The sequence below is a fragment of the Oryzias latipes genome, chromosome 2 (genome assembly GCF_053564925.1).
Source record: "Oryzias latipes strain Hd-rR chromosome 2, Olatipes_Hd-rR_3.1".
Lineage (NCBI taxonomy): Eukaryota > Metazoa > Chordata > Actinopteri > Beloniformes > Adrianichthyidae > Oryzias > Oryzias latipes.
The window spans coordinates 28,772,366-28,799,239 of NC_136238.1; the positions used below are offsets into that span (position 1 = coordinate 28,772,366).

Consider the following 26,874-nt stretch of genomic DNA (forward strand, 5'->3'; position numbering starts at 1 on the left):
ATTGTTCCTGAAACTGGGATCAGAGTTCTGCTCTCTGCTCCAACAGAACCACCTTCATGAGCTCCTGGTTTCTTCTGGATCCTCCAACATTCAGACGCTCTCTGACTGAGTTCATGTCTGCACAGAAACCTTCAGGATTCTCTTCTTCCACACGTCTTTCACTCTGAAACTCTCTTCTGAATGTGGATCATCTCAGTCAGACGTTCAGCAGCATCAGAGCCGTGCATGTGCTCCTCCTCATGAGTCCTGAAGCTGCACCGTCAGCTGCAGAGCTTCAGAGCTGCTTCCTTCTCAGACTTTCCACTTTCTTTGGCTCTCTGGCTCTGATGCTGCTGCTGCTGCAGAAAAACCAGCAGCTGCAGAAAAACTCTGCAGAGACTCACAGAGAGAGGATGGAGGCAGCAGATGAAGCTGCTGCAGACTGACAGCTGATGGAACTGAAGCACTTTCTACATTCTAGTTCCAAATGTTCTACAGAATCCATCAGAGGTTGAAAGTCTTCCTCAGTACTCGAGTACTTTAGTTCAGCAGCTCCTCTTTTCCTCTAAGGTGAAGCTTCATGTGGACGACTTCTTCTTCTCTCCTCTTTTCTGGAGCTTGGGCTCCATGCAGTCTGATCAGCTCTGATTTGGGCTTCAGTTGATGTTTGTGATCAGGAACTCTGGATTCTTCTTAGAAGGAGACGTTCTGCCTCTTTAGCAGAGAGCAGAACGTTGATCTGATCTGTTGGAAGCCACTCCATCCTGAAGCTGCACTGCTGAGTTCCTGTCCACCAGGGGGCAGTGTTACGGCTTTGCCTGCCTTATTATTCTGCTCATCTGTCAGGTTGGGACTTCCAACACACAAACATTTGACCTTTTCACTTCATAAAAACGTTTGTTAAACACTTTGGTGACTTTCAGATTTGTAAAAATATATTTTATTTTTATTTCAGTAATTATTGGTCTAAACGTTTCTTCCTAAAGGCTGACCGCCTCTCTTTCACTGTGTGGATAATTCTCTGCTCGCCGTCTGTCCACAAATGTGTTCCTGAGCTTGACGCCGCCTGTGGGCGGAGCTTCCAGCTAATGTTTTCAGCCTGATGGCGACATGGAGCGGTGTCTGTGTTTCTGTCATTTCCACTGCATGAAGACACGGATGATGCTGAGAGGTCAGGTTTCTGGATGATGAAGAGTTCTCCAGAATCATGGAGAATCACGTCTCCATGTCTGGATCCTTCAGATTCTCTCCGTTCAGTGATCTTCTCTCCTGATGAGTGTGAAAGACGGACGCTTCCGCCGTCTTTCCGTCTCTCTGACCGACTTTGATGGCTTGCTGTCCCATGTTAACCCCAGAGGAAAACTACAAACCAGAATCAAATCAGGGACCTTTTTCTGATGGTCTCCATGGAAACCAGAAAGCTAAAGTTCAGGAGATGATCAGGCTGTCTTTCCATCAGCAGCAGCTCTCTGTCTGGCCGCCAGCTCTCCTCCTGGAGCCGCATAGCCAGATCAATGCTCCAGCTCCATGGGCCCTGCAGCAGACTGAAGGGTGAAGCCGCCTTTGGCCAACAGCAGGCAGGACGCTTCCTGAAACCCCGCTGCCCCCAAAGGGAACCAGCAGGTGAAGAGAATGAATGGAAGTTCAGGAGAACCATGGATCCATTCACTAGATTGATGTGTTTTCTACCCGCTGTCACTAAAACCGTCACGCTGCTGCCGGACCTTCACGCCGCCCACCGCTCAAATGGCGCCGCAGGACCTCAGATGGCGTCTGTCCCATTGACTTAACATTGAAAGTGGCCACGCCCACCGCGTGAATCCCGTTGGGTGTGAAGCAGCTTTCCAGATGAATCCAAAAGTGTCTCCAACCCCCCAGTTTGGTATCAAACCATTTTCTTCTGAGCTGCAGCTCGTATCTTTGCAGCTCCGCTCGGACTCAGAGCCTCCAGACGTTCAGGTTTCAGAAAAACGCTCTAAATGAGTCCAGGAGTCACTTTGGACTTTAGCCAGACGTCTGAATTCAACACAGAGCAGATCCTGCAGGGACAGGAAGCTGCTACTAGGTACAAAATCAGCAGCAGGGGATTTTCAAAATAAAGGAAGAGTATTTGTGGTGAGGTCACAGCTTCCTCATTCCGGGTCTGACACTAAATGTTTCTGTTGAACAGAATGTTTTCTGATTGGTTTAGCCTTCTTTACACTCTGGATCCTTCAGGTTCTCCATCTTTCTGGATCCAAAACCTTCCAGTCACAACAACTTCCTGTGTTTAGAGGATCAGATGCAGAAGAGAATTCAACATAGAACCGGAGTCACACTGGATCCAGCTGTCAGGAAGGGGAGGAGCCAAAATGCAGAAACTGGACTCAGAGGCAGAAACGTCAAGATTTGATCAATAAACAGAAACAGGAGAAAATCCATGGAGAAACCAAAAACTGATGATCTGACAATGTAGAGCTGAAAACAGAGACTTCTACTGACTGAAGACAACAGAGATGAAGACATGTGGATGATTGACAGGAACCTGGAGTGACTGACAGACAGAACACCACCAGAACCACTGAAGAACGGACCTGCAGAATCCTCACAGCATCAGCAGGAGAACATTCATTCTCAGTCAAACTGTTGCATTCTGGGAATGAAAGCTGGAAGACAGGGCTGCTCAATCCTGGTCCTAGAGATCTACCAACCTGCCTGTTTTCCAGATCTCCAAGCCCTGCTAGCTGCTGATTGGCTCAATCAGATGTCTCCAGATTGTGACTGGATGAACACACCTGGTCCAGGTGATCAGCAGGAAGGAGTGCAGGGAGAGCTGGAGAACAGGCAGGTGGTAGATCTCCAGGAGCAGGAAGGAGCAGCCCTGCTGTAGGACGTCTGTGTTTCAACATCTGGATTCAACTGGATTCCTGTTGATTCTGCCTGCAACACATTGTGCCGACATCAAGAGCCTCCAGTGTTTGATTCTTCCAAGTCTGGGATCAAGTGAACAAACTCATGTTGACTAGAGTTTGCTGACATCCAAATGACAATTGGATCACTTTCAGCTCCAGGGATCAGAAAGGAGTTGTTGTCTCCAGGTGACTTCATCTCTGATCGTCTGCTTTCAAGGAGCAAAAAGTCTTTTCCCACTTTGAGCCCCGCCCCTCTGGAATCCTGATCCTGATGCTGGTGGTCTCTCTGCAGCTGGTCCCTGTTCCAGAGACAGAACCAGGATCCAACGCCTGACTGTGTTTTCCCCTGACCCACACATAGATCTATGTCATCCAGAAATGTTCTGTCTGATCAATGATTCCCTCAATCCTTGATTGGTCCATCCCAAACTCACATCTGTCCATCAAATGTAGATCAAAGAAGAAAGTGATGATCTAGAAAAGAATCTGTTTGTCTGCAGGTCTGTTTTTCTCCAGATCCTGGAGCTGCTGAACATCTGAATCCAACCCATGTTTCAGATCAACACTCCAAGTTAGAATGAGAAGAGGAAGTGCAGTTCTCCATCAGTCCACCGGGGGAGCTGCAGCACAATAACTGTCCACTTGATGCTGAGAGAGACAGTGGAGCTGATCTCAGATCAGTTCCTGCTGCAGCTCTGACACTCATCTCCACTTCCTCTGATTCCTCCATCACTCTGCTCTCCACCTCCCAGGAACACCGTCCAGTCACAACATCTCTGCAGAACATCCATCCTTCATCCAACAGAGGCAGCTTAGACTCAGAGGTTCAGAAAATGGATGGATGGAGGAATGTTGGTCTTCAACTGTTTGACTTTTTCATTCTGAAATAGTCTTCTTTAGGTCTAGTCAGAGAAATATGGGAGTTATTTTCATCATATTTGCTGCTTCATTTGATTGACAGCCCCCGCTGAACACAATTGAAGTTTTTCAATGAGTTGAGAAAAATGATTGAAGTTTGAACAAAACTAAAAAAAGTTTCTGTGACTTTCAAATCTCTATCAGAATCAAACACCAGAACTTTGGTTCAACAAGATCTTTTCATTTCATCCACAAAAGGTCACATTAACACAACTAATCCAGTTTGTTGACTTGAATACAACTTTTAAGGCCTCTAAGGAGAGGAGGCTGTCTCCCTATAGACACCTATAGACTTCTATAGAAATAGAGATACTGATGCATTATGGGAAGAAATCCATTTGTAGTTGGATTTGGATCTTTTACTGCACCACAGTTGACACAAATGTCAATGAAAAGACCTTAAAATGAGGCTTTGAACTTGCTGTTGACAGAATAGTCCATTACTGCAGGGAGACGGGGGGGGGGGGGGGGGTAAAACCCTTTTAACTGGACAGTTTGTCATTTCAGTGTTTTTTTATTTTTATTTCCAGTTAAATAAAAATGGTCACTAAATAATTTCAGAATTATTTTATGGATTCAGCTTGAAGCCTCCAAAGTGCTGGGGGCCCCAAGTCCCCCTCCCCCCCTCAGTGGTGGACAATCATAAACAGCAGAGAGGAGAGGCTAAGTGCTGAATTAGCTGAAATCATTGAATTGATGTCATTCCTGTTTCAGCAAAGTCCTAAAGTCCATTTTTAGCAATTATTCATGACAGGAAATGAAACCACAAGGTAGTGCCTTTCCCTGGGGAGTTTTCACGTCTGATGAGGGTTTTTACATCAACTGAATGGGATTTTTGTGATCCAGAACATTTGACATCATTGATCAAGAAGAACCAATTGGAGCTTTTCTGCGTCTCCATGCTTGTAATGAGCTGTTTTCACCAGCAGGGGGTGACAATGTTCAGCTCCTGCTCCAACTTGAAGCAGTGGTTGGAAAAGTGACGTCACATCCTCCATGTTTCTGGAAGAATTGGTGAAGATATCAGCCCTTTATGTCACCTGGGCAAATGAACTGAATTTGTTCTTTGACAGATTTGATTCTGCTCAGCCATCATTCTCCCTCCACTGGGGATGGAGAATGGATCCAGTCACCCCGTCTTCACACCTTTCCAGCTTAGGCGTCTGCAGCTGTTGACACCTCAGCACCTAGCAGTCCTTCCTCCAATTGGAACAAAAAAGAGCAAAGGCCATGCCAGACAACATCACCTCCAGGCTCCTCAGGGAGTGTGCAGACCAGCTCTGTGAGGGGGGGCTGTTCATATTTAATATGAGCATTAAAAAGAACATTAAATTGTATTGGTGGAACTATTACTTTGGCATCTTCAGGAGTATTCCAGTTGGTTTCACTCATTAACAGTTTGCAGAGATCAATGATCATTTCATTGCAGGGGTGTTGTCCTTTTGGTGTGCACTCTTCATTGCTGTTGCTACTACACATTTTAGGAGGAGACTGGGTTGAAGTTTCTGGTCCCCGTCCTCTATCTATGCAGGAGAGGCCTTCACCTTCATGCTGCTCCCTATTTATTTTAACAAGATGGACAAACGCCTCGTCATTCAACAGTCATCCTAAACAGCTAAAACGTTTTTACTAATAACCAGCTCTGACTTCCCAAATCTACCCATTACATTTCTACAGAGAAAAGTTCAATGACCTTCCAGCTGTCCAAGAGTTTATCAGCCCTGCGCCGTCCAGCAGTTTCATCCAGGGGTTAATCCAAGGGTTTCTGGGGGAGTGGGGGTGCCTGGTTAATGCTGCGTTCTCTGGCTTTTGGAAATGTGCATTTACTGATTCATCCATCCTCTCTCTGTGAGTCTCTGCAGAGTTTTTCTGCAGCTGCTGGTTTTTCTGCAGCAGCAGCAGCATCAGAGCCAGAGAGCCAAAGAAAGTGGAAAGTCTGAGAAGGAAGCAGCTCTGAAGCTCTGCAGCTGACGGTGCAGCTTCAGGACTCATGAGGAGGAGCACACTGCAGCGCCTCCTCCTCCACCTTCCTCTTTGAGGCAGCAGAAGTTTCGCCTCTTCTTCAGCTGGATGATGCTTTCCTCCAACTCCAGCTGGACCTGGCTGTTCTCACAGACCGTGTGGCCTAATGGACAAGGCGTCTGACTTCGGATCAGAAGATTGAGGGTTCAAGTCCCTTCATGGTTGGAGGCAGAACTTTCAGAGACTCCCACAGTGAGACACCTGCTGGCTGCTCTTTGTAACTGCATCTGTCAGTCCCTTCATGGCTGCTGCTCAGAGCTGTTTCTGGATGTTTCTGGAGAATTCATGTCTTTACTGATCCAAATGTGGGATTTCTGTTTTTCTTTGGACTTTTCTTTATTTAAGGCTTTTAGCTTCTGGAACTTTCTTTGTTTCTATGCTTTAACTTCCAAACGGGTTTATCTAAGACAATCTGATTGTTTTTCATTTGACTTTCTAGGAACTTTCTGTTTCATCTTTGAGGATTTGGACTTTTGAAAGACTTTTAGCTGCAGTTTCATCCTTTGAACCAGATGGATCTGAATCTAGAGTCAAAGATTCTAAGGAAATCATGGATTCACAGACATTTGATTGAATTTCTGTCTGGATCAGAAACCAACAGCAGACATTTCAAGCCGTCATCTGTTCCTAATGTTCATTCCCCGCCATCATTGAAAGCTTTTGGAATAGTCCCTAAAGCCAGCGATCGGGCCGCTTTGGAGCATGAACTCATCACTCGGTGTCACGGTGGCAGAGAGATGACAGATCCCAAATCTGAGGCTGAAATGATCACGTCCTACCAGCTCCACTCTGGATTTGGGACCAAAAACCTTTGAAGATGTTGGAGCATTGTTGGAGAATAGACTGACAACATTTGTTTGGAAGACAGATTGACCTTTGACCCCTCCCTCATGTGTTCCACATCCAGCTGCAGACACACCACTAAAGCTCAAATTCCACTTCTGATCCAGCAGTTAGAACCAGAGCCTGCATTTGCAGCAGGTTCCAACCCACTGACCACTGATCCACACAGGGGGACGTCCTAAGGGGCGGAGTCAGCCACTGGAGAGAGCAAAAAGGAGAAATGGGGGTCACTCTGGGCCTCTCTGTGTCTGGACCTTCAGAAGAGCCCCAGCGCTGGTCTTTGCTTGGATTTGTTTTAGACTTGTTCAGAGTCAAATGCATGTTTTAAGGGGAGGAGGATTATTTTGTTGTTGCTGTTTTTGTTCTGTTCTGGCTTTCAGAGTTGAACTCCTGAATATGACGGTAAACATTTGGATTGAACAAAAATGGGATTGAAGCTCATGCTAAATCCTGATCTCAATGCTGAAAAAACCTCCTCCTAGATTCTGGTTGTTTGGAGAAGTCCTCCTCTTCCAAGAATTCCTGAAAAAAGCCCTCATTTCTCCTGACCATCTTCAAAGCCACTTTCTGCTTTAGTTTAGTCCAAACTTGCTTTATGCTGACAACATTTACAGCTTGAATCCATCTGAAGAATCCAAGGAAACAAACCAATCTAAGTCTGCATTCATGCCACTTCAGAACCAACAAAGCATGTTTCCAGGACGCTGACTTACCAATAGAACTTGGGATTTCCTTTGCAGAATCCTTCTCCGTGTGTTTTCCTTTGTTTTTCTCCCCAAAACCTAAAGCAGAGATTTTTGCTGAGCTGCAGAACAAACGTCTGACTGCTTTAACCGCCGTTGATGGTTTGTTGTGTTTCCCTCTATAGCTGCTATGGTCTTGGTATGGTTGCTAGGTAACGCTGTCTTTGATGATGATGACGTCAGAGTGGCCTCTAGAATGGACTTTTTTCTTGTCGATGCAGGAGCTGTAACCTTTAGGGCACTAGGACCCAGAAAGAGGTCCAGGCAGTGACGGTGTTCAGTGACGGACTGCGCAGCCGCACTTCCTCCAAACGCCACTATTCATCCAGCGCGTGGAGCGCCAGAGTCCAAACGGGCTTAAGGCGCTTAGATAAAGCGCTCTGGAATCCAGCTATGGTGTGCTAAACGTCAGGTCCAGAACGGAAGATGCCATCAATGAAGTCTGTCTGTCAGCAGCAATCCAACGCTGATGGGGTTTAGCTTGTGGAGGATTTGAATGTTCATTTGTTCTCAGGTTGGTTCTGTCCTGGAAGCCCCAACCCTCAGTTCAGTCAAGTTAGAAAGATGCTAACCAGCTGTTCCCTCTGTCACCATGGAAACACGGACCGCTTTAAAGTCGGACAGGATTTTCACGGAGCGGACTTCTAGACGTGGAGGATAAATCCTCCAAGATGAATTCATCAGACATGAATCAAACAGTCTTTTCTCCATAGAACAGAATGAAATCCACTGTGTTTTAGCAGCGTCTGTAGCATCACAGAGACGGTGTTCCACCAAAAACTGGGACCTGTCACATGTTGTTTCCTGGTGACAGAGCTGCAGCTTTAATGTCAATGATATAGAAGAAGAAGAATCCAAAACATTGGACTGTTTTCATGTGATCACATGGAAGCAGAATTAGGAAATCTCTAGGAAATCTGTTTTATTACTCCAGACCAGCTGGTGGCGCTAAAGTACCATGACGCTGTTAGCCAAACAAAGAATAAGAACAGCACGAGGCGCTAGCAGCGTTAGCTTTTTAGCAGGCTAGCAGCGTTAGCTTGTGTTGAGAGGTCGTTGGTGTTTTGTTGGTACGTTTGTGAGGTTTTGGACAGAAAGGACGATACGTGGTTCGTGTGGAACTTTCAGCATTTTCCAAAGTGTCGTAAATGAGTGAAGAAGTGTTGAACGGAAAGACAACGTGGATTGCTGTGATTGAGAGACTAGCAGATGATCGATCGGAGCTGCAGTGAAGAGGACGGCGGTGTTTGTGGGAGTTGGAGCTGAAGATCGGAGCAGGAACCATGTCTTCCCTTCAGTCTCTGAGAGAGTTGATCAGCGAGCGACTAGCTGCTGCTGCTGAAGAAATCTGCAGACTCTGTGAAGGAACCATCGTCCAGTACGAGCAGGAGCTCTGTCGTCAGCGCAGACTGCTGGATGTCATCTGGAAACCACAGCTGCAGCTACACCACATAGGTATGTGACCTTCATCAAAGAAACAGAGAAGCCCTTTGAGCTACATGCTCTTCTTTTTGGGGACCCGTCTGTGACTCAGTGGTGGTTCTACACTAACTTACTCCCCGGGCGAGGAACCCCCCCCCCTCCCCCCGCACACAGACATTTGATGACATTCTTTTTGTGTTCTCTATCTTTATTTGTCCATTTTACACACAAAAATCAAGAATTTTATAAATTACATGGGTGTCAAACTCTGTCAAACAGGGGGCCTAAATCCAAAACACACTTTTAGGTTTTGGGCCGAACAATAAACATTTACTGAAAACACTAAAGCTAAACTTTTACAAATTTTAAAACTGAACTGAAAGTGATTAAAAACAGACAGGAATATTAATCCAGAATAAATCAAGTTAAACCTTAAATAACATATAATATTTTACATTGTCAAAATTACACTAATATGAACATGCTCCAAAACAAAGCCTGGAGATATGATCCCTTTTAGCTCTTATAAAACATTAAAAGCGTAACCATAGAACTCATCAGTGGGATTACTCCAAAAATATTTGGCATTTTCCTAATTTTGTGCAAAACCAACAGTAAAAATCCTCCATAAACTTCAATCCATTCAATCACTTCACATCAGGTAGAATAAGATTTCAATCATTGGTGATTTTGATTGACATGTGGACAACATTGATGATGTCATGATTGTGAGTTTTTCACAGATTTCAAAAATGTCCCACAGCTGCTCACAACAGAGGACACACTATGGACTTGGTCATTACCTACAGCCTGTCTGCTGGAGGGTCCAGTGTGTCCAGTTGTGTATATTTGTCCACAACTGTCCAGAATGCACTTGTGTACACATTCCAATGTACACATCTGGAACAGCTGCTTGTGCTGGTGGAACCACACCCTGGTGTGTTCAAGTCCCGACTGTGCACCATATGTGCAGATGCCAGTAACATGTGTCACACATGATCCATGAGTGATTGTGACGGGGTCCCGCCGAGAAAGGATGCAGAGGAGCCAATGTGAGGAGGTTCTGTGTTTATTTGTCTACACTGTTGCTACAATGAGCACCACGCAGGGCCAGGCAGCACACAGCACACTCTGTCACTCCTCGTGTCACCACCTGCAGTGCTCCCTCTTAAATGGGACGCCACGCCCACGGGGCATTGCTCTCAATTCCCGTCCAGGTGGCACCACAGGTAGCAATCAGAAAATACAAAATACATCAATACACAAACAATAAAACCTGGTGTGGCCCCCCCTCGTCATCTGACGGTGCCACACCGTCACAGTGATCACTGACGTGTCTTTATCAGACACTACTGTGTGTTTGTTTCTGTCACCAGTTGAATCAGCACTTTCCTTCTCTAGAACCAGAAGAACAAACTGGAAGAACAAAGTTTCAAGTTCTCTTCTCATCTCATTGCACAAGGCAGAAAAAAGGCAGAAGTTCAACCATCAGCCTGAAACAAAGTTCCCCTTTAAACTGTGTCAATGTCAGATGGAGAAATAGAATAGAATGTAGAATATTAGAAGAACTTTAAATGTGACCTGTGTAAACCATATAGCATTTAATTTTAATTAAATATTGACACTTTTAATGACACTTTAGCTTATTTATTTCAAATTTTAAAGAATTAATGTCACATTTATTTAATTATTTAATGGCGTCTATATGTATTGTTTCCATTAGTCTCTTGTGGTCCTCCAGACTCCTCAGACATTTTTCTACAATGATCACAGAGTTTATTGATGCTTGAAAAACCCAAAAGTCCTGGAAACGTATAAAAGGCTCCTTGTTGTGTTTGTGTCCCTGCAGACCTCCCCCAGCATTGGATGATTGAAGAGGAAGATTTCTGCAACCAGCAGAGGAACTTCAGGGTGGAACGGGAGGAACCAGAACCTCCACAGATTAAAGATGAACAGGAAGAACCAGAACCTCCACAGTTTAAAGAGGAACCAGGGGAACTCTGCATCAGTCAGGATGAAGATCAGTTTGATCTGAAGCAGGAGACTGATACCTTGATGGAGATTCCTACTTATGAGGAAGATGAGAACAGTGAAGCAGATCTAAACAATCAGCAGAGCTTTAATGTAACTGATAGTCAGGATGAAGAAGAAAACCAACATGAAGAATCAACATCAGCTACAGATGAAGAGACAGAATCAACATCAACTACAGATGAAGAGACAGACCCACAGAACAGTGATCAGAGGAAGAGGAGGGACAGAAGTCATGTCCAAAGTGTGGACAGCTCTCACATGTCAGCAGGTCAGTGTGACTCTGATCTTCATCTCCACACTATCGGTATGTTCACTTCAACAACGGTTCTATCTTGAGCTTCAAGCTCTCCAAACATGCAGTCCATCAACAGCGTGTCCTGGAAGAGTCTCTTCTGTCCCTTCCAGTTGAAAAGACAGAAGACATTGTTGGTCAGTGCAGCCGACAACATTCTTCAAATCATATGATCTTAGTTAGTCCCTCCAGCTGACGACAAACGGGAAACCTTAACAGATCAAAGAGAAAATTGTTAGCAGATAAAAAAGTACAATCTGTTTTGTCGTCTGTGGTTCTAAGTTTGTAGTTCAGTTCTTTTCAGCAGATTTCTCTGTCAAACCCAAAATCCATCTAAACCTCTTTCATGTCTCCATTCCAGACATTCAGACAGATTCTATTTCCAAAACTACATTTCAAGCTAAAACCCAAAGACAGGGTCCTGCTCATGGATCTGCAGACAGAAAAGATTCAAACCTGAACACATCAGTGAAAAACTGCTTAGTGTCAGAATTGTTCTCCATCTTTTTCTGGACTGATTCTTCCTCCAGTGCAGCTTCATCTTCATCAAACTGCTCCTCATTGGTGGGTGGAAACACAACAGGGAGGTTTTTCTGTGTCCAGTTCAGGTCCATGAATGTTCAGGCTGTTTAATGTCAGTGATTTCAGTTTAGAAAAACTGCATCTCTGCTGAGATTTGCTTCACTTCCATAAGAACCTCAGCAGCATCAGGATCATTTTGTTGATGGTTTGTCTGTGGAATGACATTTCATACTCATAGCTTCAGTGGAGATCAAGAGTCTGGAACCTTTAACACTAAAAGAACCATTTGATCCAGTTTCTTCCAGACCAAAACCCAACAAGAGCCACAAAGTTCCACTTCACTGTTTAACAAAATACTTTTATTTCAGTTTTTCTGGTTAAGACAATCATTTATACATTTACGCCAACAAGGAGTTTTCTTTATCTTCAACAATTAAGAAAAAAATACAAGAAACAAACCTCAAGTCTAGAGTCTCTAATTTAACACATAAAAACCAGTGGGAACACTTTTCTGAGCAATCAAAAGAAATGTTGACCACACACTTCCTAACACTACAGTAGATATCAGGGGTCGACAACCTCGGACACACAGAGGGAAAGACAGTGGAACGCGGGGGTGTCTGACATAGGCCGCATTTACACTGCATGGTTCAAGTGATCCAATTCCTTTTTTTTTTTTTTTTTTTAATTTATTTATTTATTTATTATTTTTTTTTATACTTGTCCTGTCCAACAGCTGGGCAGGCAGATGAGAGCTGAGGGCCTCTTGTGTTGGACATATTTTACTTTAACAAGAGGGGTTATTAATCTTCAGACAAACCAAAGATATGACTGAATATACCCCTTTTGTAATTGAGGCCAAACTTTATTCATTTTAACCATGATTGAAAATCTTTGGTGTTGGACCGGACGGAAAAGGAAAGAAGGGAAGAAGAGGGAGGGATGTTAGAGAGGGGGGGGTGATAGTGAGAGAGGGGGGGAAAGACCATGAAGCAGCATAGAGCAGACAGGTTTACTGGTTGTTTATCATTACGGTACGGTTCAAATGTAGTACAAAAAGGGCGGGGCCTGTTCACACACACTCAAATACTATCAACACACCTGCTAGCTGCAAAAAATGTTCACATGTCAACATGTACACAAAACAGATAGTGTTCACGAACGCATACCTATGCCTTTAAACCAACTAGTGTGAAATCTTTCATTCATTCAATCATGCAAACTATAAGTGCAAAGGTGAGTGTTTATGTTCTTTTAAAATGGATGGTGGAATGTGAAAAGAAGGAGGAGGAGCACCCAGCAACCCCCACACCCAGACCCCCGCCGCAGCAGCAGCGGCAGCCGGAATTCCCCCAACGCCACACGGGAACAGGCAGGGAACAACCGTCCCCCGGGCGACCAAGACCGCCACCCAGGCCAGGGCCAGCAGGACCGCCGCGAGGCCCCCAGAGCCAGAGAGCAGGGAGGCGCGAAGGGAAAGAGAGGGCCGCCCCAGCCCAGCCAGGAAAGCAGCCCCCCCGCCGCGTCGGAAGAGCCCAACGCAGGGCCCCACCGGAGAAGGACGCCCACAGCACCAGACGAGCACCCCACCACCACCCAGGAGTTCCGGGCATCCCCCCGCCCCAACCCCAGGTACGAGCCAGGACCCCCCAATGGAGACCCGCTCCACACTCCAGGCAGCCACCCACCCGGCCCACGGTTGGTCCAGGGAGGAGCAAGGCAGGGGCCCGCCGCCCCCGCCCAGGAGGGGGGAACCCCGGGGAAAAAAGGGCGGCCCACAAGGGGTGTTATAAATATGGCCCGACCAGGCTCGGCGATGTTGGAAGTGATCCAATTCCGATTTTTTTTTTTTTTCCTCTCATGTGGCACAGATCGGATATGACCGGTGAACGTGTAACCAGGACAAAAGCGCATGGATTTCGTTTTTTCTCAGATCGGATTCAGGCTTCATTCATATGTGGAAATAGATCGGATACGAATCGGATACGTGCATTTGCCATGTAAGCAGACAAATCGGATATTCCCCAGTAAATGCGAGTCGTACGTCATTGACGTCAACTCAGGAGACCACCAACAGAGATCACATGACTTATAAAGGTGCTTTGGCTCTGATTTTGCTGTCAGCGTGTTACCTTTCAGCCTCAGGCTTCAGACCGTAGTCTTCCGGGCAGGTCCCGGTCGGGACGCAAACGGTAACTAATGAAGTGGGACACCGATGCTATGGAACAGGCTAGAGGCTGTTTATGTCTTTGCTTGTGTTGCAGGGTGGGGCCGTGTATGTGATGGGGGCCGCACGTGCGTGTGTGTAAGGAAAGGAGAGTGTGCATTCATATATTGTGTGTTCGGGGGACAGAGAACCGTAATAAAAAGGTGTCTCCCCCAAAAGGACTGTTTTGGAGTCTTTTTTAACCCACTCTGGAAACTGAGGGTTCCGAACGGGAAAGTGAACCCCGAAGGAGAATCCGCCTTCGGCCCTGGAGAAAATCTCCCGTGCGTTTCTGACCACGGTCGTAAAAAGAGAAGTCATCGCGCAGGAAAGGTTCATCACTTGGATAAAACTGTTAGCACAACATCTGCAAACACTTCCTCATTCAAAGCTCAGAGAGAGCCGAGCAGCCCCCCTTTTTCCCCACCCCCTCTCGTTCGCCTGCTTCATCCAGGAACGCCCAAGACAACGCCTCCTTCCGTCGCTGCGTTGCCTCCATGACAACTGGCCGCAAGGTGAGGTCGCCGCTGCAGCTGTCGTCACGCAGATACCTGTCGGCTCTTCACCTGCGCCCGCGTCTCCTCCTCCACTGTTTACCCCGACAACGGCGATAATCGGGGACTCGGAAGGTCCGCTTCTTTAACGCGGTCACACACTGTTTTCCGGGAGCCACAGTTCTGGATATTCTGGAGAAACTCCCAGACCTGCTGCATTTCCCTTCCACAGTCAGGAGGCTGATTTTACACGTCTGTTTTAATGACTTGTCTTATTGGGAGTCTGAAATGACCAAAAAGGCGTTCATCAGACCTTTTAATTTTTTAAGCTCCTGTCCATTGACTCTTTTTATTTCGGGACCCCTCCCCTCCCTCTCCCGCAGCCAGGGCCTCTTCAGCAGGCTGCTGAGTCTGAGCACCTGCCTCCAGTCTGCTTCCAGCCTCAACAGATTTTTTTTTATTGACAATTTTAATCTTTTTTGGAACAGAAGCTCATTTTATAAAACTGATGGGATTCACCCCAGTCCACTGGGCAGCAATGTTTTAGCTGCAAACATCAGACACTCTGTCCAGACATCACTGGCCCCCATCATGCCCACACCAATCCAGACCTCCTCCTCATCCATGCAGACATCGGTCTGTGGAAGTGACTGACTGGATGTATCTTCCCCCCACATTCCCCAAGAAACTGCTTCAGTCGACAGTGCCTTCTTGCCACAACCTGCAGCCCTCCCAGCCTGTCCCATTAAGTCTATTATTACAGACAGGTCTTCCGTGAGGGGAAGTGCTGGGAGAAAAGCAAACATTAACTCCCTTCCACTAAAGGAAGCACCAAAACCTCAGGAAGCAGCTTCCACAACCACTCCACCCCCCTCTTTTAACATGGCACTTTTTAACTTTCGATCTTTGTCCAACAAAACATTTATCATAAATGATTTTATCCAAGATCATAAAATTGATGGTCTCTTTTTAACTGAAACATGGCTGAGCACGGATGCATCTGCTGTTCTCACAGAGGCCTCTCCACCCAATTTTAGCTTTGTTTTTTCAACCAGGGAGGGCAAAAAGGGTGGGGGTACTGCACCTATAATGTCCAACTCCTTTGCATTAAAGCAGATTACATTAGATGAGTACCCCAGCTTTGAACACCATGCCTTTGTCTTTAACAGTACCTCCAGTTTTATGCATCACAGTATACAGACCACCCAAACCAAGCTCTGTTTTTATTGAGGAGTTTTCTGAGTTCTTAGCTTCTGTCCACACTTCCTTTAACATGATTTTAATAACAGGTGATTTTAACCTGCATGTAGACGGGAAGTCGGACTACAGTGATCCCTCGCTATAACGCGGTTTACTTTTCACGGTTTCGCTACTTCACGGATTTGCATTGTGCATTGTGTTCTGCATTCTGATTGGCTAAAAAGTCACTCAGATTCTTCTCTACCTGTGCGTCAATAACGTTGCAGTTTAATATGTACACGTACGTATAACAGCTTGCCAAATTTACAACACGTACGTGCAAATCATCTTGCAATTTCGAGTTTTTCTAAAACCCATAGAAAAAAGAGCAACATCAACTGCCTATCACTATGTTCTTCTCCCGAACAAACACACAGCTGCCCCGTGGGCTTCAAAAGAAGAAAACACTGCAGAGCGGAGTCAGGATGCAGCGGCTCAGTCTGTAGAGCAGTGAAATACACGTGAGTCACTATTTGTCCGACTGTACTTTGTATTTTTTTTCATAATCATTTTAAATTTTCTCCCGTTCAATCCAAAACTCAGGTCGCGGTGGGCGGGGCTAATCTCCGTGATTTGAAGCCTTCTGTTCACATTGATGATTAAAATTATTATTTGACAGTACAGTACAGTTATTTGTTGAAAAAAAGTTTCTAAAGTACTTTTATTGACACTGTTTATTTGTGAAAAAAATGCTTGAGCCTGTAAAATGGTTTGTTCTTTCTTTTCAATGTATAATAGTGTTTAATTGTATATTAATTGTAAAAAAAAAATAGATGTTTCTACTTCACGGATTTTGCCTATCACGGGTTCTTTTTGGAACGTAACCCCCGCGAAAAACAAGGGTTTACTGTATTGCACCACTCAGTTCTTGGACTTGCTCTCCTCTCTTGATTTTAAACAACACGTCATGCAGCCGACTCACAACAGGGGGCACACTCTTGACCTCGTCATAAGTCATGGTTTACCTAACAGTGTGTCCACTGGTGTGGACCTGGCTGTATCTGAACATTACTGTGTTCTTTTTAACATTACTGGTTTTATAAAGCAGGAGACCTCTGTGAGAACAGTGAAGAAACGCTACTTGACTCCTGAAGTGGTCGAAAAATGTATTACTTCTGTTCGCTCCCACTCTCCAACTATCTTACCAGCCCCCTGTGATCTACTTGTTGAAAGTTTTAACAGTAAATTAAAATCCAGATCTCGACTCAGTTGCTCCACTAAAATCTAAAAAGATAAAAATCAAACCCACACCCCCTTGGAGAACTGAGGAAATTAAACAATTGAAGAGGCGTTGTAGATCTGCCGAAAGACTTTGGAGAAAACACAAACTTGAAATAAACTATCAGTTATACCAAAACCAACTAAAACTATATAATCAAACAGTGAAACAGACCAGAAATTCATACTTTGCGAATATCATTTCTGTAAATAAAAATAACCCCAGAGTCCTCTTCACCACAATTGAATCTTTAATCAACTTGAATGTGAACAAAAACCCAATGCCAGCCTCTGCCTCATTGTGTGAGGACTTTGCAGACCACTTCAGGAGCGAGATCCATTCTGTCAGATCAAACATCATAGAAGGACAGAAAAGCCTCCCTATTGGTAACGATGGCTTGATTTTACCTGAGGAAGCACTGGACAGTTTTGACCTGGTTGAAGCTGCAACACTTGGTCGAGTTTTCTCCCAAGTTAATCCAACAACTTGTTTTTTGGACCCCATCCCCACATCACTTTTTTTTTTCACTGTCTCAAAATGTCCTTTTTTTTCCCCAAAATTTTATTTATGAACATTGAGAAAGTTATAAAGCAGTACATTTAAATTCACTTAGGGTCAATTTTGAACCCATGACATATCTCCATTCTCAACAATTCTTTTCCTTTTTTTTTTTTTTTTCCAATAACATAACTTGGTATCTAACTAGACACAAAACAGGGAACAGCGGATGCATTATTAGGGAGGAAGAGAAGTTAAAAAAAATAAAATAAAAAAGAATAATATAAAAATAAAACATTAATCTTGATTATCAGTACCTCCATTTGTTGTAAATTATTAACATAAAATATCCATTGTGACCATATCTTCAAAAATTTGGGCATCTCTATCCGAAGTGAGTAGGTTAGTCTTTCCATCTGACAGATTTCATTTACAATGTCTATCCAATTGTCCAAGCTGGGTACAGTGGGGAGGAGCCAGTGTCTTGTCACTGCTTTTTTACCAGCAGTTATTAATATTCTGAATAAATTTTCATTGATAGGTGGGAGTTGTGTCTTGCCTAAAATCAGATTAGTAAAATCACAGGGTATTGTCTTGTTTAATATAGATTCAATATGTGTTTCCTTCCAAAATTGTTTTATAATGGCACATTCCGAAAATATGTGGTAATAGTTGGCTTCTACTTCTCCACACTGCCTCCAGCACTTACTTTTATCTCCATTGCCATGTTTCTTTTGTTTGGGTGTAATAAAAAACCTCATCAAACATTTCCATCTAAATTCTCTCCATACATGTGAATTTGTACATTTCCACACTGATAAACAGCAATCTTTCCATTCTTCGTCTGTCATAGTTGTGTTGCTTTCTTTCTCCCATTTACTTTTTATATATTGAGTTGAGGTCAATTTTTTACTCATAAATCCCTTGTAAAGTCTAGATATCATACCTTTTTTACATTTTCCTTTGTATGCTGTTAATATTTCACCAAGCACTGGTTCCTTTGTATCCATGGTGTGGAGGATCTCTTTGTTAATGTAGTTGCGTAATTGTAAATATCTGTAAAAATAATTTTTTTCCTAAGTTATAATTATCCTTAAGTGTTTGGAAATCTTTCATTATTCCCTTGTCCATTAAAGAGTGATGTGTTTAACCCTTGCATTGTCCAGTGACGAAATCTGGTGTCTAACTGGTTAGGCTTGAAATCATGGTCGTATGCGCACCATCTTACAATTTTTAAGTTATTGTTTAGTCTGTCACGGGTTTTCAACTTTCCCCAGGTTTTCCCCTATGTTTTTGTTTCCCATGAGTGCCTGTAGTGGGGGGTCTGAAACTAAAAGTAATTCAATGTCTTTCCAACGGGCATAATAATTTGGATTGCAATGAGTTATTAGGGGTTTGAGTTGTGCGGAATAAAAGTAATCCTTTAGGTTAGGGACCGCCATCCCTCCACTTTCTTTGGGGAGTTGTAAGGTTTTAAATCTGACACGTGGCTTTTTGCCCAGCCAGATGAATCTTGATAAAATTTTGTCCCATTGTTAAAACTGTTGTTTAGTAAGTTCGGCAGGAAAAGCTTGGAAGAGAAACAGGAATCTCGGTAGTAGGTTCATTTTCACTGATTCAATTCATTGGGTCAGGCTGATGTAAGGGACGGCGGACCATCTGTTGATGTCAGATTTTATCTTTGTAATCAATTCTTCATAATTATATTTTGTTGTGGTAGTAATATCTTTGGGAATTATAATTCCCAAGTATTTTAGCAAGGACAGGTCCCATTTGGGATTTAATTTGGTACGTAGTGGGGTTGGTGGATTATAGTTTAATGTCAGTATTTGGGTTTTCCCCATGTTTAACTTATATCCTGCGTGGTATCCAAATGTATTTAAACATTCAAATAATCTGGGCAATGATTCATTAGGTTCACTTGTGTAAATTATTACGTCATCAGCATATAGGGCAACCTTATGCTCGTCCCCTGCAATAGATATTCCTTTTACTTAATTAGTTTGCCGGATTAGTTGAGCGAGGGGTTCAATGTAGAGTGCAAAAAGGAGGGGTGAAAGTCCACATCCTTGTCTTGTTCCGCGTTCCAGTTCAAAGGTGTTTAACAATTGACCATTTATTTTTATACAGGCGGTTGGTTTTGTGTATAGTGATTTTATTACTTGTATGAACTTATAATGAAACCCAAATCTCTCCAAGACTTTATATAAAAAACACCAGCTGACAGAATCAAAAGCTTTTTCAGCATCAAGGCTGACCATTGCTGCTTCTATTTTTTTTTTTTTTGAGTATGACTCAATATGTGTAAGGTTCGTCTTATGTTATCATGCGCTTGCCTTTGTGAAATAAAGCCTGTTTGATCGGTATTGATGAGACATGGCAGAACAGATTCTAATCTCTTGCCATGATCGCTGTAAACAGTTTATAATCCACATTAAGGAGAGAGATGGGTCTAAATGAACTACAGTTAAGTGGGTCTTTTCCTTCTTTCGGGATCACTGATATATTTGCTTGTTTCCATGTAGGTGGTATTTTGTTCTCTTTTAATACGTTGTTTAAAATTTGGGTTAGAAAAGATAATAATTCCATTTTGAATTTTTTGTACCATTCTGGAGGAAAACCGTCCGGCCCGGGTGCTTTATTTGCCTTGAGATCTGTTATGGCTCTTGACAGTTCTCCTTCGGTTATTTCAGCTGTTAGTAACTCATTTTGATCCTCTGTTATAACTGGTAAATTAAGTGTTTTTAAAAAATTCTGTATTTGGTGGTTTTTTTTTAAGTTTGGTTGTTTGTACAAATGTTTGTAATAGTTTAAGAAATTTTTTTGGATTTCGCTTTGGTTATGTACACAAATTTTGGAACTTGGGTCTTTAATTTTGTAGATTGTGTTGTCCGCTTCTTGTTTTTTTAATTTACTTGCTAATAGTTTGGCAAATTTGGGACCGGATTCATAATATTTTTGTTTTGTGTATATCATCTTCTTCTGTATACCTTTTAGATACATTGCATTTATTTTGTTTCTTAAAATTTTTAATTTTACTTCAGTTTTTTTTTCTGGACGATTTTTATGTTCTTTCTCAAGTTGTTTCAGTTCTTTACTCAAGTCCGATAGTTTAGTTTCTCTCTCCTTCTTTTTATGCGTGCAAAAAGATATAATGCTTCCTCTCATCACTGCCTTTAGTGTGTCCCAAACAATTTCTCAGCTGACCTCCCCGTTAAGATTTTCTTCCAAAAGAGTTTTGATGTCTGATTTGGTTAGTTTGATGAATTGTTGGTTGTTAAGAATACTTGTGTTTAGTTTCCATTGTAGGTTTTTGTGTGTTGCACCAACTTTTACATTAAGTAGTACTGGTGCATGATCTGAGATGTCGATACTTCCAATTTCAACGTATTGGATCCTTTCACAATCCATTTTAAAAACAAAGAAATAATCAATCCTTGAATATACTGTGTGGGTGTGAGAATAATGGGTGTAGTCTTTTCTTGTTGGGTAGATATCTCTCCAAATATCGATAATACCGTGTTGTGATATCAACATTTTGAATTTTTTCTGCCAGGCGCTCTGGGGGGGTAGTCTTGATGAATCCAGCCTTGGGTCTAGTCTAATGTTCCAGTCCCCCCCACATATAATTATACCATCTGCCTGTGTCATCAATGCTATAAGTTTTTGATAAAAGGAAAATTCACTACCGGGGGGGCATAGACATTTAAAAAATTTATTTTAACCCCATCTATTTTCCCTGTTACCAGTATGTATCGCCCTTCTTTATCTTTTTGTTCAGAAATGAATTCAAATGGTATCTTTTGGGATATTAAAGTTGCTACATCTCTTCTGTGTCCAGTTTTATAAGATGAGAAATAGACTTTTGAGAACCCCATCCTTTTTAGTTTCTCATGTTCAGTTGGGTTAAGATGAGTTTCTTGTAACATGGCAACCTGGACTTTGTTCTTTTTTAGTTTAGACAATATCTTATTTCGTTTAATGGGGTTAAGTACTCCATTTACATTATATGATGCACATAGGACTATATTATCTGTCATGGTATCTTGTGTCTGACAGAAGAGTTCTCTTGGTACATGGTCCCTTTACATAATAACAATGCATCCGTTTAACTAGAAAGAGTTGAACATAGAAAACAGCAGGAATAAAAAAAAAAACGAGTGTTCTCTCAGCAAATATTTTGAACAAAAGAACTTTTTGCTGGGAGAGTTCTTCTGGAGAAGAGGTTCTGGCAGGCAGAACCTTTGTGGAGCTGGAGATGTTTGAGCTCCAGTCAGGGATAGTCCCGCCCACTTTAAAGGGCAGGGCCCTGGGAGATGGCTGTGCTGTCTTTACTGTCATAGCTATTGTGTGTCCCGACTAATTTACTGTTTACTTTAAACGTCAGGAGGAAAAAGAAAAAAAACAAAAAAAAGGCACCTTGAACACTTACATTAATCACCAGTTCCAAAGAACTTCTTCTTTAACCATTTTACTTGTCTTTTGGTGGTTTCCTCCTGTATTCTTGGAGTTTCTCCACATAGCCCGGTTGATACTCCTCCGTACTCCTCTGCGCCGCGCCGTCCTCCCTCCGCCTCCACGCAGAAAGTTGTTGTAGCTCCCGCCGGTGGGGGTCGGTGGGAGGGGGGACGACGGTGACCGGGAGCCCCAGCGATGACATGTCAGCTGTAGCCTACGCTGCGGTCTGGTATAGGCGCGCTCGGTCCTCGTAGAATACGCGCATTTTCGCAGGGTAAGGCGTCTGGAATCTGATTTTTCTCTGCTTCAGGACTTTCTTTGCTTGGTTGAATTCCATACGTTTCTTCTGGATTGCTGGGGGGTAGTCGTGGTCCACGAAGAAGCGGTTATTGTTGTAAATGGTCTGTTTCTTCTGCCAGGCCCTCTTTATAACTTCCTCCTTTGCTCTGAAGTTGGAGAACTTGGCAATGATGGATCACGGTTTGGACTGCGGTGTTGTGGGCTTTGGTGCTAGAGCTCTGTGGGCTCTTTCTATCTTAACACCGGAGTCACGTGTGATATCCAGAGTCTCGAAGAGCAGTTTTTCTAAAAAGGCGATCATATTGGTGCCCTCCGCTTCTTCGGGAATGCCGTATATTCGGATATTGTCTCTCCGTGCGTGAGCCTCCTGCTCTGTTAGCTTAGCCTCCATGTTATCCTGCCGCTGCAGAAGTTTCCTTAGCAGCGTTGATGTTGCTTATAGAGTTGTTTCCACATCATCAATGCGAGTTTCAGCTTCTTCCAATCGAGCTTCGGCCTTCAGCTGGTTTCTTTGGATCTCTGAAAGTTGTCGTTCATTGTCCCGTCGAAAGCTTCTTAATTCTTTCAGGATTTCCTCCAGGCTAGCTGGTCCGGTTTTGCCTTGATTCGCCTCGTGTTTGGAGGAGCGGTTTCAATTGTCATCCATATCTTCGGTAGTAGGTGCAATATCTGTGTTTTTCCTCCTTGGGATCAACTCCCTGTTCTCCATAATGTTAAAAGAATATCACTTTGCTTCAGAATACTTTATTTCCAGGGAGTTTATTTAATGACGTCGGGGAGCGCTGAAGCTATGCTGCCATCTTGGGTGGAGAGCCGGAAGTCCCCACGTCACTTTTTAAATCATTTTATGGGTCTTTTGAGAGTGAGACTTTAAATGTCATGAACTCCTCTCTACAGACGGGTATTTTTCCTGCTGGCTTTAAGACTGCGGTGGTGAAACCGTTACTCAAGAAAACTAATTTAGACCCTTCAGTTTTTAATAACTACAGACCTGTGTCCAACTTGCCATTTTTAAGTAAGGTTTTAGAAAAACTTGTTTTTATTCAGCTGAATGAGTTTCTCTTACACAATAACATTTTTGAGATAAACCAGTCTGGCTTTAGAACGAACCACGGTACTGAGACAGCCTTGTTAAAAATCGTTAATGATGTCAGGTGTGCTTTGGATTCAGGTCAGATCTCAGTACTAGCTCTGTTAGATCTAAGTGCAGCTTTTGATACTGTTGATCACCTGATCCTTGTAAACAGACTTAAAAGTCTTGGCCTTTCAGGGACTGTTCTCAAATGGTTCGAATCGTATCTCATGGAGAGAAGCTTTATGGTAACCATGGACACACACTTTTCTGGGGTCCATGAAATTAATTGTGGTGTGCCTCAAGGTTCCATCCTTGGCCCCTTGCTTTTTAACATTTACATGCTTCCTCTGAGGAATGTCATCAGGAGCCACAACATCAGCTTTCATAGCTATGCTGATGATACCCAGCTGTACATAGCTATGTCTCCTGATGACACACGACCAATAGAAGCACTTTTTAACTGTATTTTAGATGTAAAATTATGGATGGAAAATAACTTTCCACAGCTCAACCAGGAAAAAATTTAAACTGTAGTTATTGGTCCTGAAGCCAAGAGAGACAAACAGTTTCTGAAGCTACAGGAACTTTCATTAAGTCATTCAGAAACAGTCAGAAACCTGGGTGTTATTTTTGACTCTAAGCTGACTTTTATCCCCCACATAAAACAGGTGGTTAAAACTGGTTTTTATCATCTTAAAAATTTGGCTAGAGTCCGCCCACTACTCTCTCTTGCCAATATGGAGATGCTAATGCATGCTTTTATCATGAGTAAAATTTAATTATTGTAACGCCCTGCTTGCTGGTCTTCCAAAAACCAACATTAGGAACCTTCAGCTGTAAAAACTAAAACCTATGGAGAAGCCGCGTTTCAGCACTATGGTCCCCGTTTATGGAACAGTCTGCCAGAGGACCTGAGAGCCGCAGAGAGCATAAATGCTTTTAAAAAAAGGCTCAAAACCCATCTTTTTAACCTGGCTTTTAGCTAATTTTATTTATCTATTTATTCAGTTATTTATTTATATGTATTTACTTATTTTTATTTATTTATTGATCCATTTTGTCTTGTTTTATGAACTTGAAATAGATTTTTAAACCGTAATTTTAATTTACCTTATTTCAAATATTTATTGTTTTTATCAATGTGTTTACCTTTTGATTCTCATTTTTATTTATTTTTATTTCCAGTGCTTCTTCAGCTGGAACCTCTCCCTCTGGGTTGGCTGCTGTTCAGCCACTGCAGCTCTGGATGCCTGTGATGCTGCATCTGGCTGTCTATGCGGGTGTTAACGGAGGGGGAGGTTCCGATTATCAGCGTTTCCAGCATCTTGTTCTTGTGCTCAGCCGGATTCTAATTGTCTCTCCCCATCAGTTTAAGGGTGGGAGGTGTGAAAGGAGTGGGGGGCTAGGTACGTGGATGGGGGCACTATTTATTTATTTATCTATTTATTTATTTATTTATTAATAAATCATCATGATTTTTTTTTAGATTTTGTTGTTTTTTAATGTAAAGCACTTTGTGTTATATTTTTATATGAAAAGTGCTTTATAAATAAAGTTTGATTTGATTTGATTTGAACTGCAGTCACACAAAAGTCTGAAGGAGGTCCGCAGAAGGCGGAAATGCTGCTGCGTAGTCCTCGGAACGTCTTCAGTCCTCAGTTTCAGCATTGTATAGTGTAAATGCAAAAATCGGATACGGGTCACTTTAAAAGATGATGTAAGCGGGTCGTCAAAAAAATCGGATATAGTCAGAAAATCGGATATGAGCATCAAGACCTGCAGTGTAAATGACTTTTCTCCCCCAATGGGGTCTTAAGGGTTCCATTCACTCACTGCTGTTACTACCCACCTATATAAATACTGCCACGTCTTTTCAATAATATGTTAAAGTTTTACACAATGTATATTACTTTCCATGTCGGCCTTTGGTTTTGGTATATTGTCCAAAACATTTCAGAATTTATCCTACTGCTTTTGTCACGAGTCACATCATCAATAAATACAAGAGAGCCAGGTCCATTAGCAGCTATACATGCCCACGCCATGACATTACCATCACCATGCTTCATTGATGACATAGTATTTTTTGGATCATGAGCAGTTCCTTTCCTTCTTATTCTCTTCTCTTTCCATGGCTCTGGAACAAGTTGATGTTGGTCTCATCTGTCCATAGGATGTTGTTTCAGAACTGTGAAGACGGTTTTAGATGTTGTTTGGCAAACTCTAGTCTGGCCTTCCTGTTTTGAGGCTCACTAAGGTTTTACATCTTGTGGTAAACCCTCCGTTTAGGGAGTTTTCTTCAACAGGGAAAGAATTATTCCTTCATCCACATCAGTTGTTTCCCGTTATCTCCCGTGTCGTCTGTCATTGCTGAGTTCCCCAGTGCATTTCTTCTTTTTATGAATGTTGTAATTGTGATAATGAGGGAATAACACACACCTCGCCATGGAACAGCTGAGAAGCCAATTGGCCCATTACTTTTGGTTCCTTAACAGGTGGGAGGCACATCTGGATGTAAATACCCTCAAATTAAAGCTGACATGACAGTCTGCAATTAACACACATCTTGTTCATTTCAAATCCATTGTGGTGGTTTATAGAGCCTTAAATGTTGAAAATTTTTCTGTCCCAATATTTACGGACCTGACTGTATGTCCGATTCTTTTTTTGGAATTAATTATTTAGTGGAAATGGAAAACTTTTTTTTTTAACCCATGTCAGATCAAGGGCTCCGTAGTAATTCATTGCGTTACTCCATTACTGACAAAAGTAAACTACTAAACTAAATTAAAGTAACTTGTTACTAAGTAATTCATTACCCCCAACACTGTTTATTGTTAGTAGTCAAACCACGAGGAGCTGTCCAAAAGTCTATGCTAAAAAGCATGATTATTCGGTACAGAAAGTTTGGTGAAAATACTTTCAGTATCTTCAGAGCTATTGAGCTTCTTTATTATGAGTCATTTCTCTATTAAAATTTAATCAAATATATACATTAAAGTAAATATTGACTTTTTTCTTAAAGTATTGATTGTAGCATGAATATGCTGACAATTCTTCATTACCATATAAATGTGGAAATGTATTTATTTCTGAGAGATTATTGATTTTTACAGAATGTTCTTTCCTCAGATATTGCACTATTGCAGAGAGACAGCTGCCTAGAGACCGTTGACCACGGTCTCTTGGCAGCCGTCTCTCTGCCGTGTCTCCATTTACACCTCGAAGAGATCGCTTCTGAATAAAAGTCTTTTTCTTTTTAAATGTATTTGCAGTTCACTCAGTTGTAGCGTGCTGTGATTTCCAGCAGCAGATTAAAGCAGTTATCACTGATTTGAGGTTGTAACTCTAATGAACACATGCAAATGGTAATTTGTCAATTGTGATTTAATATGCCAAACCTTACAGCAAAAGATTTTTACATTCTATTTTACGTTTTTAAGTTCTTTTTGACACATTTTTACCGTCTGCGCTGCCAGCAGCACCTCCAGGCTAACACACACACATAAACATACCCACCAACACATCACAGGCAAGTTTCTGACCCCGATTGATGGGGCCCCAGACCTCGGTCCTGTAGCTGATTTCTAAATAAAATAAATACAATAACATACATGTGAATGTAACTTTATTAGCAGCATGTTCCTAACCTTATGCAGCTGATGTTGTGCTGAAATAAGCCTCAGAGACTGTGACAAACATTTATTATAGATGTCTGC

General features: G+C 42.6%; 1 protein-coding gene and 1 non-coding gene across 2 annotated transcripts in view; both read left to right on the forward strand.

Annotated features, from left to right (window-relative positions):
• Nucleotides 1-5,902: 5,902 nt before the first annotated feature.
• Nucleotides 5,903-5,975, forward strand: trnar-ucg (transfer RNA arginine (anticodon UCG)). The gene has a single exon. It is a non-coding gene; the product is annotated as a tRNA-Arg (tRNA).
• Nucleotides 5,976-7,618: 1,643 nt separating this feature from the next.
• The window catches only part of LOC144986899 (uncharacterized), a 181,993-nt gene continuing 162,737 nt past the window's right edge, over nucleotides 7,619-26,874 (forward strand). The window contains exons 1-2 of the mRNA XM_078935573.1: nucleotides 7,619-8,851; nucleotides 10,668-11,120. Coding sequence (XP_078791699.1) covers nucleotides 8,680-8,851; nucleotides 10,668-11,120 — 625 coding nt within the window. The 5' untranslated portion in view covers nucleotides 7,619-8,679. The remainder of the gene's footprint in view (nucleotides 8,852-10,667; nucleotides 11,121-26,874) is intronic.